This window comes from Sturnira hondurensis, unplaced genomic scaffold (assembly GCF_014824575.4).
Source record: "Sturnira hondurensis isolate 20B ecotype Veracruz unplaced genomic scaffold, ASM1482457v3 Scaffold0022374, whole genome shotgun sequence".
In the NCBI taxonomy this organism is placed as follows: domain Eukaryota; kingdom Metazoa; phylum Chordata; class Mammalia; order Chiroptera; family Phyllostomidae; genus Sturnira; species Sturnira hondurensis.
This window is the reverse complement of record NW_028095005.1, coordinates 445390-462680: the sequence shown is the minus strand read 5'-3', so window position 1 is coordinate 462680 and position 17291 is coordinate 445390. Positions and strand designations below refer to the sequence as shown.

General features: G+C 39.7%; 1 protein-coding gene across 3 annotated transcripts in view; it reads left to right on the top strand.

Moving 5' to 3' along the window:
- BTC (betacellulin) overlaps positions 1–17291 on the top strand; it is a 47447-nt gene that overhangs the window by 13526 nt on the left and 16630 nt on the right. For 2 of the 3 annotated variants that reach the window (XM_037035503.1, XM_037035504.1), the window contains exon 2: positions 11413–11511. The exons of the other annotated variant lie outside the window; for it this stretch is intronic. In XM_037035503.1, coding sequence (XP_036891398.1) covers positions 11413–11511 — 99 coding nt within the window. The remainder of the gene's footprint in view (positions 1–11412; positions 11512–17291) is intronic. 3 annotated transcript variants of the gene reach the window in all.

The window sequence follows — 17291 nt, the reverse complement described above, 5'->3', positions numbered from 1 at the left end:
CGGGATATCTAAAAAGATGCCATAAATCATCAGAATATGGATTAGTGGACACTATGATAATGATGTATTCATTTTAAAAATACAGGGTTGGATAAAAGTAGGTTTATAATTGTGAGTACATAAAACACAGCTTATTCTTATATCATCATTTTTTATTATTATATTATTTTTCTTATGAACTGTAAACCTACTTTTGTCCCACCCTGCATAAAATACACTTGGCTCTAAAAATGGAAAATTCAGCTCAGAAATGAGGCAAACACAACGTGCAAGGCTGTTTAGGTTGGTCACATTTGATCTTTTTAAATAGTTGACCCAGCTGGTGTACGACTTACCTCAGCATTAGCAATGACTTTGAGACAGTGGATCATGCTCCTTGTCATACTGTGTCCCTTTCAATGCCTGTATTGTTCCCAATGACTTCATTCCCCATGCTGGCTGATGGGGATAACACTTTTAATAGATTCTGTAATTTTTAACTTGAGAACCTCAAAGGACATGAAGTAAATGGAGCTTTGACTCACTGAAGGAGACGTTTTTTTCTTTTTGTTTGTAATTTTATGAGTAGAGTTGATATTTAAAAACTAATAAGCAAACTAGAGACAGACTCATAGATAGTGAACAAGCTGACAGATCTGGGTGGAGCAAAAAAGAAAAGAACTCATGGACACGGACAACAGTGTGGGCCTGGCGAGGGTGGGGGTGGGTGGGTGGAGGAAGAAGAGAGTATGGGGAGATAAATAGTAATGGAAAAAGTACACTAAAATTAACTATTAAAATTAAAAATTAAAGTAAAATAAATAGTCCTAGAAATAGTGGCTCAATTTTCAGTCACTTAGTAAATAAGCTACTGTAACATTATTTTGGTTTTTTTAATGCATCTGAGAAATTTTTCAGGTCATGTGAAGCAGGGAGGTATGACTGAATGGGAGAATAAGAAAACAAGAAATTGTGAAATAATTTCAATGATAGGTGAAGTCTAACACAATAACTTTTCAAAGAGCTAAGTGCAAAATCTTTTTTTAGGTAAAAAATAAAAATGACGCAAACCAGAACAAATACACTATCAATACACTGCTTTCCAGCAGTACAAAAAATAGTAACTTCATTTTAATATAAGATAAATAAACCCCCAGTATTTAATGAGACAACTAGCAAAAGCAGATTCTCTGGGGCTGCATTATCAGAAACTTGGTGCCCCAAATGGGAGGACTAAGAGCCCCCACCTTATTCTGTCTTTGACAGACCGTGTACAGTGTCAGTAATTCTGACCTTGCATTTAGGGAACTGTGACAAGGCTTACAAAGGTCTTGATGATGTCAGGTAAAATACAGTTGAAGGAGCCAAGACATTACCCTAAAGAAGAGAAATTCTTTCAGGAAAAGTTGATAATGAGCTTCAAATATATGAGAATCGCTCATGCAAAACAAGATATTAAACTTATTACAGGTGATTATAATGAGCAGAGTAAAATTACAGAAAGGCAAAACCAGCTCAACATCAACATGCATTTGTAGAGCTTAAGAAATAGGTGCTTAATAAATTCTTGAATGCACAAAAATGGCTGTGATTGAAAGAATGGATGAATGGTCTCACTGAAATTAGATGTCTTAGAAGAGAGCGAAATCTCTGTACTGAAATTTTAAAGATAGGATTGATTCGTTCTCCCAAGAGATGATTTTAGGGGAATTGAGATTTTGTGGGTAACAGGTCTTAATGCCTCTAATGTCCTTACTAATTCTGAAATATAAAATGAGTGGCTCTCCTGAATGAAAGTCTTGTGTTTTCCACATCTAAATACCATATTTTCTCTAAAATACAATCCATGCTTTCTCTGATGAAGATAATTATTATTGTAATAATGTATGTTCCTTTACAAATAATTTTACAATATTTTTAAATTTGATTTTCATTAATTAGATTGTGGGATTGGCAGGAAACTTGTTATTCTACTTTTTTTCTTTTTTAGGAAAAGGTTAGGGTAGTTCATTAATTAACTCAAACCACTTAGTGAATTAAAAATGAGTCTGATGATCTTTTCATAATATAATGACACTTTCCCTAATAAATTTTTAAGATGTCAAAATGTGAGACTTTGGAAATGTGCAATTGACTTAAAGCAGCAGAATCAAAATTAAAGCTATATATCGAATTAAAAATACTGAAGCAGTTTGGAGAGAATTACAATGATTCCCAATCACAAAAATTTTTCTCCCAGGGGCACTTGGAAACGTCTGGAGACATTTTGGGTTGCAACAATTTAGGAGTAAAGAGAGGGGCGGTGGAGCGATACTACCAGCATCTAGAGGGTGGAAGTCAGGGATACTACCAATCACCCTACGATGCACAGCCTCCTGCAACAGAGAATTAGCCCAAAATACCAGCAGTGTGAAAGCTGAGAAACCCATTGGATGTCTCCCATTCATTTTAAGCCAGAACTTGGATTTCCTTAAATAATGAGGTGAGATATACAGAGTATAAAGTAAGTTTAAGCTCTTATTCTCTAAAGACTTTTCATTCACTCAAAATAAATTTATATTTGGCAGAATTGCTAACTTTGACTCCAAAGAACTTTACAGTGGACCCCATATCCAAAGTTTGGTTTTATGTGCTTTTAGTTACCTGCAGTCAACTGCAGTCCAAAAATATGGAATTGAAGATTCTAGAAATAGATAATTTATAAATTCAAGCAATTTTAAATTGCTTGTTACTGGAAATAGCATGGTAACATCTTGTGCCTTCCTGCTTTGTCCTGCCTGGGGAAGCCAGCCATCCCTCTGTCCAGCCAGTCCACACTGTGGACACACCCCACCCATTAGTCACTTAGTAGCTGTCTCAGTTATTAACTCAACTATAGATATTTTGCAGTGCTAACTTACTTAATAATGCCAACGCAACTTTCACTACAAAATAACTTTCTTTTTCCTGTGCATATTGACTTATCTATCACTCCTTTTTTTTTAATTTCAACATCTCTGAAGCATAACCTGCAATTATCTGCATCCTCTTCGTGCCACTGATATTTTTCTAGCAACACAGTACTAGTGTTTTTGGGTCACAAATCCAAAGAATGTGTTTCAGTTCTTATCTTTAATTCCTTTTCAGTTTTTTTACACTGTTGATCAAATTCTTGTAGAAAAGCTCTGTGGCTACTCCCCCTCAGTCCCTTGAGGACATTTCTCTTTCTGCCCCTCTTTCTATCGTATTGGTGTTCTCTAAGATTCTGTCCTAATCTTCTTTCTTTTTTCCAAACGGTTCCATCTGAGGGACTGGCTTCCATGGCATGAAATTCCAGTTTATTTCCCATCCAATGTAGAACCTGTAACTTTGACTCCCCTCTAGAGTTCTGGGTGTCCAACCTTCTGGCATCTCCAGGCCACACTGGAAGAAGAGTTGTCTTGGGCCACACATTAAATACAGAAACACTAACAAAAACTGATGAGTGAAAAAAAAAGTGTTAAATAAATTTATGATTTGGTGTTGGGCTACATTCATAGCCATCCTGGGCTACATGTTGCCCATGGGCTATTGGCTGGACACCCTTGATAATATATCCTACATAAGTCACAGTCATTTCAAGTCTCAGAGTGTCCAAAGCTGAATGTTATCCTCTATTCCTGTCTTAGCCACTTTTGGCTGCTATAACAAAATACCATAGACTGGTCAAACAACAAACATTTATTTGTCACAGTTCTGGAGGCTGTGAATTTCCAAATGAAGGCCCTGGCAGATTCAGTGTCTGGAAAGGACCTGCTTCTTGATTTATAGACAAATACCTTCTCTCTGCTCACATGGTGGAGGAGACAAAGGATTTCTCAGGGTCTGTATTACAAGGCCACTTCACAAAGGCTCCACCCTCATGACCTAATCACCCCCAAAGGCCCCGTCTCCTAACACCTGTCACATTGAGATTCAAGTTTCAACAAAAACCATAGTCTATAGCAACCTCCAACCTGTTTGTCGTTTTGAATACCTTGTATCTGTGAGTGGTTCCACAATCCAGCCAGTCACTGAAGCTGCAGACCCCGGAGTCATCTGTGTCCCCTTTTCTTCACCTCCCACCCCATCCTGCTGGTCACCATGTCTTGTATACTTCACTCTGTGGTGCTCTCTCACACTCATTTCTTCTTCTCCGTACCCTGTGCCTCCTCCACCACCTTGAGTTCAGTGTGTCTGAGTCACCTGTTTGCTAGTAAAGTAACCTTTTCCAACTAAAAAAAAAAAGTGGTTAGATGATTATGTTGTTTCTCACTTAAAACTTTTCCATGACCCATTTTAGCAGCATAACAGAATTCGAACAATTCAATCTGGCTCTCCAGCCGTTGTTTCCTCCTGCTCTCCAGCCCCCCTTCCACTGCAAGGCCGCCCCCCCCACCCCGACAAGCTGGGTGCCTTCTGCCGTTTCTACCAGGTCCTTTCACAAGCTGTCCCTTTTGTGTGGCGTGTCCTGGTCATTACAACTGGACCCCTTTCTTAAAAAGTAACTTTATTATTAATAGTGTAGTAAACATACATAGATTTTTTAAAATCATACAGTACTAAAAAGTTTGTAACAGCAAATAGCATAGCGTTGCACCGTACTTTCCTGCCCCTTTATATCCCCAGCAGGAGCCGTTTTTTCAACTTTTAGATGTCTACTCTGTATTCACCTCTGTCTTACTAGATAATTTACTTGTAATGCTATTTCTTGACTTGCTGAGTTTAGACTTTCCCTGTTAGGTTTCTGTCCTCTCATAACTCGAGTACAATTACTATAGGGGTGATAATCAAAGCAGTAAGGAGTCTGATTAATCACAGACTCTGATTAATCACAACTAGTTTCCCCATGTGGTGTGTGTGGGCAAATTACTGGCCCTGATTTTATGACAGTTTTTTTGTTGAATTGTCAGTATTCACATTATTATTACCATGTAAAAAGATTGTCTACTGTTGAAACTAATAATATACTATGATTATGTCATTTTGCTTACACAGTTTTTATTTTCTAGAAGTGATTAATTGATGTTTGAAGTAATTATTTATTCCTCATTAAAAACTCCCTCACCTTATCTCCATGACGCCTTTGCTGCTAGGCAGAGTTCATTCTCCATCTTGAGTTACTCCTGTATTTCCTCTGTTGCTGTGCTTATTACTCGATACTTTAAAGATTTGTGTGTCTCTCTTCTTTGCCAGCATGGGAATTTCTTGAGGTTAGTGGTAATATCTGTTATCCTTAAACCTTCGGTGTCTTGTTCCAGTGTCAAACACATAGTGCTTAATATATTTATTGAATTATAGATGGAACGAGAGTATCCTTTTTCTCTGAAGCAGCTTTCAGTATTGACTAGATGGTCTTGTGAGCATGTGTCTGATTTCTGAGTCGTTTCATACAGATTACAAGTTGAAATGCCTGTTAAATGCCTGTTAGGGTCTAGGCAGTTACAGAGAATGATTGTGGTCGTTCTAATAGCATTGTGGTCATCTAAATAGCATTGTGGTCATTTTAATAGCATTTTCATGCATTAAAATGCTATTCAGCCATAAAAATAATTTCCAAACACTAGTAGAACATTTCAGTATATTCCTAAGTAAAAGAATCGGGTGCCAGAACAGAAATGTGCTGTGGCAAGCCTGAGGGGGTCTGTGGCATCAAACGGTGTCACCGGCTAGTTAGTTCCATCCAGTTTTATCAGGAAGGTATTTCAGACCTATGTCACCAGACCTTCTGTTTTTTCCAATGGAAGCAGAAAAATCCATGTTTAATATGAATTGCCNGCCTGTTAGGGTCTAGGCAGTTACAGAGAATGATTGTGGTCGTTCTAATAGCATTGTGGTCATTTAAATAGCATTGTGGTCATTTTAATAGCATTTTCATGCATTAAAATGCTATTCAGCCATAAAAATAATTTCCAAACACTAGTAGAACATTTCGGTATATTCCTAAGTAAAAGAATCGGGTGCCAGAACAGAAATGTGCTGTGGCAAGCCTGAGGGGGTCTGTGGCATCAAACGGTATCACCTGCTAGTTAGTTCCATCCAGTTTTATCATGAAGGTATTTCAGACCTATGTCACCAGACCTTCTGTTTTTTCCAATGGAAGCAGAAAAATCCATGTTTAATATGAATTGCCTTTATTCAATTTTTTTAAACTGCAGACCAAGAAAATGATTCTTTAGGCTGGATTTGGTTCATGGCCACCAGGTTATGCCACGAATGTAGTTGGGTGGGCGTAGGAGGGATAGTGCTTGGGGTCTGGCTTGCCCTTGAATGTCTCTTCCCCATGGGTCCCTTCCGGGGTTCTCCCCAGGCGTGTACCTTTGTCAGCTAATGCTAGCCTGTGGGGTGAGCTTTAGCAGAACAGAGCAAAGGCACAAGCTCCAGCCTACCAGAAGGTTCAGAGGCCCAGGGAAGTATTTCAATGGAATCAGAACACCCTCCGTTATGCAGAAGTGGAGAGTGATGGATTATATTATAAACAGTAGTGGAAAGAGGATGAATAAACTAACAATTGCATGCCGCGTGCCAAATCATGTGCCTTTTCTAATGTTATTTCAATATTTGCAATAACCTTGAGAAGGTATTGTCATCCCCAGTTTGCAGCTGTTGAATCTTTATGAGATTTAGGGTTTGCTTGTTTTCTAATCCCACCATCAGAACAAATGAACTGCAGAATTAAGGCCACCTGATTCTGCCCATGAAGAAAGCCCATGTGTGAGATTTTTTGAATGAATTAAACCTGTTTTATAATAGCAAAGAAATTGGTTAAAATGTTTTACTAGAAATTTATAGGGGAATTTTTCAATTTGAAGGCTTTGTTTATTTATAGATTAATTTATTCATTCTTTCAACATTGGTTGACTATCCATTGTGTTCTATGTTAGACACCATAATTACAAAGATGAGTATCATGGAACTCCTGTGCTTGAGAAGCCTGACATGATTGTTTCTGGTGTCTCCAAGTGTGAAAAGAGGTGGCTAGGTGTTGGGATAAACAACATGAAAAATTCAGAAATTTGGTGGCCAAACTGTGCTTTAAAGAAAAAACAGTCACTCCCTTTTTTCTTGTTGCAACACAGAAAACATGCTAGTAGCAAAATTAGAAAGTGCAAATAGGGAAAATTTGGAATACGTATATGGGTCTTTTGACCCTTATCACTCACACACGCAGACCACAGCACATTTCTGTTCTAGCACCTGAGTCTTTTACTTAGGAATATACTGAAATGTTCTACTAGTGTTTGGAAATTATTTTTATGGCTGAATAGCATTTTAATGCATGGAAATAGTAATTCCATATGTATAATCAATTCTCTGTGGTTAGATATTTAGGTAATTCCTATTTTTTAAAACCCATTTCATGTAGAGAATTTTTGTAGCTAAATCTTTTTATGTATCTTGAATTATTTTCTTAGGAAAAATTACTAGCCCAAATATTACTAGAGTAAGCACTTATATGTTTTTTGCATTTTTTTGCTTTTAGCACACAGAATGCTAAGTTTTCCTCTAAAAGGAAGTGTGAATTTACTCACCACCAGTGGATTTCAGTCTCCATTTCTCTTTACTGTTTCCAATGCTAGTTACCACCTTTCAAAAAAATAAAGAATTGTTTCTAACTTGATAAATGAAAAAGAATCTCTCTTTTGAAAGATTTCTTTTGGAAACTCTAGTGGTCTTTGAACTGACCAGATACTATTGTTCTCTGGTGCAATACTATCACTTGTATTATGGTTAATTGGTTGGCTAATTACCTGCCTTAGTAACTTTGGGGCAGTGTGAGGGTAGAGCATGTCCTAATGACCCATGTGTTTCTGGATGTTCATGGATGCTTGTTGAACTGAACTGAATCAGAGGACACAGGCAGTTAAACCATTGGTTAGATGTATAAACATCAACCTGACAAGTAAGCAAGTTGTTCTATACTGCCAGTTACATACTAATGAGCAATTTAATTGAGAATTGATTACATGCCAGCACTGTTAAGTGCTTTGTATGCTTACCTTGTTGAATCCTCACAACAATGTTCTAAAGAAGAGAAAATAATTATCTTCACTTTGCCAATGACAAAACTGAGAAGTCATGAAGCCTACCAATGCACATGACTGCAACATGGCAAAACAGCTCAGGACCTCAGGACCAACTCCCAAGCCATTTTATCTCCACCCTCCCAGGCCCCCGTCTAATTCAACCTCTTTATTTAAATCATTTTTTAATTAGAGTGAACATACATTATTATATTAATTTCAGGTGTACACTCCAGTGATTAGACATTGTATAACTTACAGAGTGATTGCCCTAATAACCTTATACGCATCTGACGTACATACTTATTAGAACATTATTGACTATATTCCCTATATTCTAGTTTACAACCTCTTGACTATTCTATTAGTAACAAGTTGTGCTTCTTAATTCCTTCACTTTTTTCATCCAACCCCACAAAATGTTCTCTGTATTGTATCTATGAGTCTGTTTGTGCTACGCTTTTTGTTTTGTTTTTCAGGTTCAATTGTAGGTAGACATATATTTATTGCCATTTTATTGTTCATATTTTTATCTTCTTTTTTTCTTTTCTTCTTCTTTTGCTAGAAGAAGACTTTTTAACATTTCATGTAATACTGGTTTGGTGGTGATCAACTCCTTTAGCTTTTTCTTGTCTGGGAAGCTCTTTATCTGTCCTTTGATTCTAAATGATAGCTTTGCTAGGTAGAATAATCTTAATTGTAGGTTCTTGTTTTTCATCACTTTGAATAGTTCTTGCCAATCCCTCTGGCCTGCAAATTTTCTGTTGAGAAATCAACTGACAGTCTTACAACAGCTCCCTTGTAGATAACTAACAGTCTCTCCCTTGCTGCTTTTAAGATTCTCTCTTTGTCTCTAACATTTGGTGTTTTAATTATGGTGTGTCTTAGTGTGGGCCTCTTTGAGTCCATCTACTTTTCTCCTAAGTTCATTGACATCCTTATAACCAGTGTTTTTAACTCTGAATCTAGTAGATTGCTTGTCTCTGCTTTGTCTAGTTCTTTTTCTGGAGTTTTGTTCTATGCTTTCATTTGGACCATGTTTCCTTGTGTCCTCATTTTGGCAGCCTCTGTGCATCTGTTTCTGTGTATTAGAAAGAGCTGCTACATCTCCCAGGCTTAGTAGAGTACCTCATGTAATAGAAGTCCTGTAGGGTCTAATGGCACAGCCTCCCTGTTCACTTAATCTGAGCACTCCAGGTGTGCCCGTCACCACTGTGTGGGCTGTATACATACTCCTATTGTAGTTGGGCCTTAATTAATGTTGGTACATCAATGGGAGAGATTTACCCCCAGGCTGATCAGCTGCAAGGACTGGCTGTGACCATTGTGGAGGATCGGCTATACAGGGGCTTACCCCAGGCAGCAAGACTTACTTCAGTGGGACTCTGGTGCCCACTGAGTCTGCCTCTTGGGTGTGTTGCTTGTGGAGGTGGTTGGGTGGTGTTCCAACTTGGTCTGAACTTGTCTACTGAGCATGCTAGCTCTGAGGTCACCCAAGAGGTACAAGCCAAGGTCAGCTGCTGCCTGTGTTCTACCTGGGTTCACCCAGCGTGAGCTTCAAGTGATCTGAAGATGGCTGCTATTTTCGCTGGGCTTGGAGCTGCCCAGAAGGCGCCAAATCTAGGTGCTACAGTGCCAGGCCTGGGACCACTTATCAAGTGGTACAGGGCATACTGAGGCCAGATGCTGTTTGTTTGAGAGGGTTTAGAGAAGTCTGGAGCGTGAGCCAGATAGGCCATTTGTATGGAAAAGCCACTGGAAACAGCTTGGGTGGGCCCAACAGTTGTTGGGGTTAGGTCTCAGGGAATCACTAGGGCAGGGAACACCATGATAGTCAGGTTAATGGAGACTCAGATACAACCCCTAACAGCTCTATGTGAGGGAATGGCTCACAAAAGCAGCAATGCCTTCTGCCAGCACTTCTGTTTGGGATAAAACTAGCCCTTTAATTTTTGGCCTGATGCCAAATACATCAGTTCCTCCCCCTATGTCCCTGGTACCATTTGAGTTACCGCCCCAGCACTGGAACTCCGAGTCAGTGAGTCCGAGTAAGTCCATGCATTGGCTCAGACTCGATGTCCACTGGTTTTTACAGCTAGGAGTTATAAAGACTACTTTTCCCAGTACTAGAACCCCCGGGCTGGGGGATATGGTATAGGGCTGGGACCCCTCACTCCTCTGGGGAGACCTCCATAGCTGAGATATCACTCCCAGTTGGTATACACCACACATGCATGTGAGACCAGCTGGTTCTGTGTCTCTGCCCCTCCTACCAGTCTCAGTGTGGCTTCTTTATACCCTTAGTTGTAGGACATCTGTTCAGCTAGATTTTACATGGTACTTACTGAATGATGGTTATTCTGTAGTTTAGTTGTATTTTTGATGTGGTTGTAGAACAATGCAAGTACTGCATTTACCTCTACACCGTCTTGACCAGAAGTTGACCCACAATTTCTTTTTATAGACATTTACCCATATATATAAAAGTAGAGAGAACAGCATAGTGAATCTTGATATGCCCACCGCCCAGCTTCAACAGTTACCAATTTGTGGCCAGTCTTGTGTTACGTATAATGTTGCTTCATTGCCTTGCACTCCCTTTCCTTTTGGGATTATTTTAAAGCAAATCTCAGACACACTAATTTTATTAATAAATATTTGAGTATAAGTGTCTAAAAGATATGGACTCTTTTTTAACCTAAACTACAATATCATTGTCACACTTTAAACTGTAACAATTTCTTAATATATCTAATGTTCAGTCAATGTCAAATTTCATTGGTTAACTAATAAGTGATTGTTTACAGTTAGTTTGTTTGGATCAGGTTCATGTAAAAAACACACATTGTGTTTTAAGCTGATTCAATCATGTACAGGATTTCTTTGTCCCCCATACCTTTCTGTGAGGCCTGTCTTTCTCAGAGACAAAGATAAGTCACAGAGGAACCTGAAGTTTTAAAATAATTCCTATGAATTGAATACATAGGTCACTTTCCAGGAGGAAGGACACTAAATAGTTCATACTGGAGAAATATTGGGTCTGTGTGGAATGGAGAAAATATGTTGCTCTATGGGTTCATCAGCCATACTCCCTGGAAATTTTAATGTATCCATCCAGAGGCTGAGAACTCCACTTTCTGTTTGTATGATAAGCTTCCCTCACAAGTTATGGTCAAGTTTTCTCATTTAAGGTGCATAGTTATGATGGCTTGAAAATTCTGACTTCAACACCAAGCTTAAAGAATGAGATGGACTGGCCTGTGCACACCTCCCTCACGGTGGGGAGATGAACTGGAAATGGAAGCCATAGCCTTGAGATTTGTATAAATGGGTCAGAACTTCGATAGAGTATTTCACATTGAGGAGATTTTCAAGTTTTCATGTTCGTTTTGGTTCTGTTTTGAACTTGAAGGTCTAGTGATCCTCCACGGTGTTGTGGCAGATGGGAATTCAACCAGAAGTCCTGAAAACGATGGCCTTCTCTGTGGAGGTGCTGGAGAAAACTGTGCAGGTAATGCTGAACACGTGACGTGTTTCTGTTTCATCAGCTTCCTCTTCGGTCTTGGAAAGCTGTTTCCCTGAGTTTAATTTTTTGATAATATAGTAATAATAAAACTAAGTAGTTTTTTTGAGCACATACAAATGTAGCAGGTACAGTGCTAAATGCTTTACATGCAGTAATTCATTTGTTTCCTCCCAATGAGCTGGACAATATTTTTTACTTTATTTCAAGGTGCAGCCTAGAAAGATTAAGTGACATGCCAAAGGTGACACAGCTGGGAAAGAGCAAATCCAGGATTCACGCTCAGCTCTTTCTGATTCCAGTGCTGTCATTCGTAATCGTCACGCTACATTGGTGTCACAGATGCGTGCCCCAGGCTGGAACATGTGCTAATGTAGGCTAGCTGCATACAAAGTGGGCATGTTCTATGAAAACTATTTTTCCCTCTTCCATAACTTAAAAAAAAGGGGAGAAGGCAATAATTTTTACATATTTTGCCTTGGAGATTCTTGAATTACTATTCTCAAAATTATGAGTCTAAAGAAGGGTTTAGCCTGTAAAGAGCCAGATAATAATTATCCTAGGCTTTGTGGACCGTGAGTTTTGCTGCAGCTGATCAACTCTGCTGCTTCACTGTCAGAGCAGCCATAGACACTAGGCAAACAAGTGGCCTTGGATGTGTTTCAATAAAACTTTATTTAGAGAAACAGGCTGTGGGCGAGATTTGGCCATTGGGCCATAGTTTGCTGACCTCTGGTCTAAGGTTCTGTCTATCCTTTATAGATTGTGTGGTCTGGTCTTCTACACGAGTTGTTTTTGATTTAAGACAGAACACGGGCCAATTCCAAATACAGGGTGGAGTGGAGAAGACCCTCCTATGTTCCCTGGAAACTTTGCCAGGCTGGGAGTGTGGGGACTTGGTGGCAATTGCGCCTTTCCTAACACCCTGGTGAAGTTGTAATTGGGCCAGGAACATGCTGAGCAAGTCGTCCTGATGTGAGTCATCAATTCCAGCTTGATCTGCCTCTTCCCCCTTATTAGTGGGCGGTCTGGAGAGTATCCGTGTGCTGCGGAGTCCACCCGTGTCTTAGCTCATGCTTGTGTGGGTCTTGTCATCTATGTAGGGAGAAGAACAAGGCCAACTTTATGTGTTTCTGTGCTTTTCTTCAGTCAGGCTTCAAATGGTTTAAAGGATGCCATTCTTACATTTCCTTTAGGAGATTACTCCATAATTTGAATATTGAAAGTAGTAACAATCTGCCACATCATATCCTAAATGTGTTTCCTAATTTTTAAAATGATTTTACTTAGGTTTAGAGATATGGGAAGGGAGGGAGAAAGAGAGGGAGAGAAACATCAGTGTGTGGTTGCCTCTCATGTCGCCCCCACCGGGGACCTGGCCCACAATCTAGGCATGTGCCCCAACTGGGAATTGAACTGGCAACCCCGTGGTTTGCAGCCAGTGCTCGATTCACTGAGCTGTGCCAGCCAGGGCTTGTTTTCTAATTTTTCACTGCAATAAAAACATTTAACAGGAGACCTATCCCTTAACAAAATTTTACATGTACAATACACTATTATTAACTAGATTATTTATCTTGTGTAACTAAAATTTTCTACCCACTGAACAAAAATTCCACATTTTCCCATCCCTCAGTCCCCTGGCAACCACGGTTCTACTTTCTGCTTCCACAGATATGGTTATTTAGATACCGTAAATAAGTGGAATCATGTAATATTTGTCCTTCTCTGACGGGCTTATTTCACTAAGCGTACTGTTCTCCAGGTCTACTCATGTTGTTGCATATTGAAGGATTTCCTTCTTTTTAAAGTACTGAATAATATCCCATTGTACTGACATAACATATTTTCTTTATCCATTCATCCGTTGATGGGTATTTAAGTTGTTTTTGCATCTTGGCCTTTGTGAATAATCCTGCAATAAATATGGGAGTATAGATATCACTTTGAGATACTGATTGTAATTCTTTCAGATGACTATCCATAACTGGGATTGCTGAATCATGTGTTTGATGTATTTTTAATTTTCTGAAGAAACTGCATACTGTTTTCCATAACAGCTATAAGTTGCCTTTTCTAGTCTGTCAATTCTTTCTTTACTGTGCAGAAGATTTTTAGCTGAAAGTCACACAGGAAGCAGAGTAGACTGTGTAGGGGTCAAAAAATTAATTTCCCCCCCACCTTTCTAAATTCTTCTGTCTGGGCTAATAATCAAATTTACATGAGAAAGATTAACATGAGGAAATAGCCAAACTTCCTACGTATGTCCATGCATGAGTGCCATAAGAATGCCAGACTCAGCGACACATCGGGCAGTTGGGCAGTTCTGGACCTAAGGAGAAGGAAAATGTTCAGGTTTGGGACTTCAAAGGGCAGGAAAGAAATTCACATGGGTGTAGAAAAGCAAATATTTGGTAAATAAATGCTTGCTGGGCAATCTTTCACAGTGAGACACTGAGAGGACTTTGATCGAACAGGCCTTGCTGACAAGGTTCCTCCCTCTATCACACACTAGTTCCTGTAAAACTCTGATCATCCATAATGATTTATATCTCTCTTCCTGGAGCATTTCCTCTATTGAAATTCCTTTTAGGCAATAAAGGGGGAGGGTCAAATGTTTGTTCTGAGTCTTTGTTCCCTTAATTATCAGCTTAAAATCAATATCCCCAAAGTATCTGGGAGGTGCCAAACCATTAATCCCCCTCAGGAAACAAGAATCCAGAGATTCTGGCTTTGGAAACGTGTGTTCTTAGTCATCATGCTAAGTGCTAGAATCATGTGGGAAATCTTCAAAAACAATTGCCTGAAAGTAAGGTCCGGATAAGGACGAAAGCTTCTTGAGAAAGAAATTAATGTGGAACAAGATCAGATTTTCTCTATTGTCTGACCGCGTGACCTTGGGTAAGTAACTTAAGTTTTCAAAGACTCAGTTTTTAACCTATAAAGTGAAGACATGAATCAGATAATCTTTAGGAATTTTTCCTGTTTTTAAATAATTGTATACTTTTATCTTCAAATAGCCCCAGAGTTTAAGCATTCCATTTTTAGTCTGTCACTTTCTATTTTGAGTGAGGAACATATGCATTCCACCAATACTTACAAGCGCCTGTTCTGCAGCAGGCTCTGATACAGGGACTGAGGATGCAGCAGTGAATGCAGTGGTCAAAGATGACATTGGAGAGGATGTGGGAAAGAGAGGTAATGCGTAGTATACCCCAGAGCCTTGGTGAGGAGGTTAGAGCCTTCAACTTTGACTCTCAGTAAGTTTTAATAGCATCCACCTGGGTTCTGTGTATTCACACTAGACAGTTAAAGGAGCAAAAGCAGGGAGACTGCTTAGAGGTTATTTTTGTGGGAAGGGAGGGAGAAAGACAGGGAGAGAAACATCAATGTGTGGTCCCATGGACTACTCCCAGCCTAGAGGGGCTGTTGGGCTTAAACTAGGGTAGTGGATTGGGAGGGGCAATTCTGCATACTTTGAATACAACTAATAGAATTTTCCAATGAACTGGACATACAGCAAAAAAAAAAAAACGAAGTCAACATAATCCCAACATTTTGGCCTGAATTATAAAGAAAATGTAAATAGCTACTGAGATGAGCAAACACCTGATTTGAGGGGGGAAATGAGGTGTTCCATTTTGGATGTGTTAAGTTGAAATGCCAGTTAGATGTCCAAGTGGATTTATTGGTTTGACAGTTGGCACTGAGAAAAAAGATCTGGAATGAAATCATGAATTTGGGAATTATTACCCTAAAGGTGTTTCAAGCCAAGAAACACTGAGGGAGGGAGTGGAAGGAGGAGAAAAGATAACACAGCATTGAGCCCCAACACACTGCAAAATTTAGAGGTTGGGGTTGCTGAGAAAGAACCAGCAGAGGAGAATGAGCAAAGAGGGCATCACAGGCCGAACAATTCCATAGTGTGCGCTCTCCAAAAACAGAAAGAAATACAAGTTTTCCTCCTGCCCAGTCTTCTTTTCATTTGCTTCAGAGCTATGAATAATTTTAAATTATTCAAATACACTCACATTTCAACACTGGATTATTTTTTTCTTGAAAGATACAGAATGAGACAGGGCAGCTCTAAGTGACAGTCATTCTAATCAGTTCAGAAATGGTTGGCACAGCCCTCAGGTTAAAAGACAAGCTGATGGGGTCTGATTAGTCCCCTGGAGGAGCACATTCTGGAAGCCAGGAGGGGCAACAAGGACCTCGGTGAGATCTATTTTTCTTATCCTGGAGTAGCCAACCCTTTCACATTTCTGTAGGAAATGACATTGGGTGTGAGATGAATGGGAGTCCTCAATGACAATAAGTGTCAAATCTGAACTTCTTCAAGGGCATCGTGAATTTACATTCCCTTGTCTCAAGGAGATAGATTGCAAGAATAGAAGGAAAAGTAACTTTAGAAATTCAAAACTTTCTTCTTCACCTGTTGGCTTAAAAGTGCTGTAACATGAGGAAACCCTGTTGGGAAGATGCCTGGAAGCCAAGGGCAGAAGACTGAAGCCTTGGGCACTGCTGCGCAGACACGGGAGAAACTTCTCTCCAAAGTCTGCTGGGGCCACTTCTACCCCTCTGTGCACCAGGGCGTCCTTTGTCAGGCAGGTGTCTGCAGGGGAAGAGGAATGTATGGGCATTTGCTTCTCTTCCTCTCTCTCCTTGTTAATACTTGTGGGGCATCTATCTCAACACTGAACCCACACTTCCAAGTCTCTCACACAGAGATTTAACTGTGTTTAGGGTCTGGCACAAAAAATACTCACTTTTTTTACATAAGTATCTTTTATGACAAAATCATAAGCATGTAATTCTGTAACAACAATATCACACTCAAACACACCATACAACATTTTGGGTGAAATGTTCAAGTTGCTGTCCATCTTGTGCAAGATGTTCACGGGCCCCACCGACCACGCTCAATGGTGGTACTTCTCCTGGACCTTGCATCTAACTAGGGGTCAGACATACCATGAGGTTTAAACAGTGTAAAGACATTTACAAAAGAGCATTGCAAAAATAACGGTCATTACCCTTAAAGTTGTTTTCAGAATAGTTGTTGATATTATTAATAATTCACAAAGTTGTTAAGGAAATTTATAATGAGCATGATTAGAATAAGTAAGTTGAGGTTTTATGAAAAATAGATCCAATGTTTCAAATCTAAAGAGTTCTCATCACCAAGACATCACGAAGCCTGTTTTGCCTTGAGAATAAGAATCACGTACAGCAAGACCAGGGACCAATGCTGCTTAATCACAGTATCTATCAACTCGAGGGAAATCCATACTTAAACAAAGTGATGTGGTGTCCAACTGACTGTGGCTCGAGGGGGGGAGTCCATCCCCTCTCACCTAACCGTCCACATCACCTAAAGAAGATCCTCTTCTTGTCCATCTGCCCCTATGATCAACGAAAGTTGTTCTCACTTCTGATCCCTCTTGCTCACTCTTAGAATCAGATTTCGACATACACTGACCTGTAGCCACCCCACGGTTTCTCATTTAATTGGCTTTATAGAATCTTTGGAATATGGTGCATCATGAAGAGATTGAGGTACATTGCCCGTGGTGCCCACCCACCTCTGAGACCGCGGCGACCTGGCCTACCAGTGGATGCAGTTTTCCAGGGCAGTTTTGTGGGAGGGGCTCACTCCCAAAGGAATGTTTCAGTTTGGGTCACATGGACTGGAAAAGAGGAAGGCGGGAGGACAAAATACCAGTTAATTCCACCACCCCCAGAATCAGGGGAGTCTTTTGGTTTAG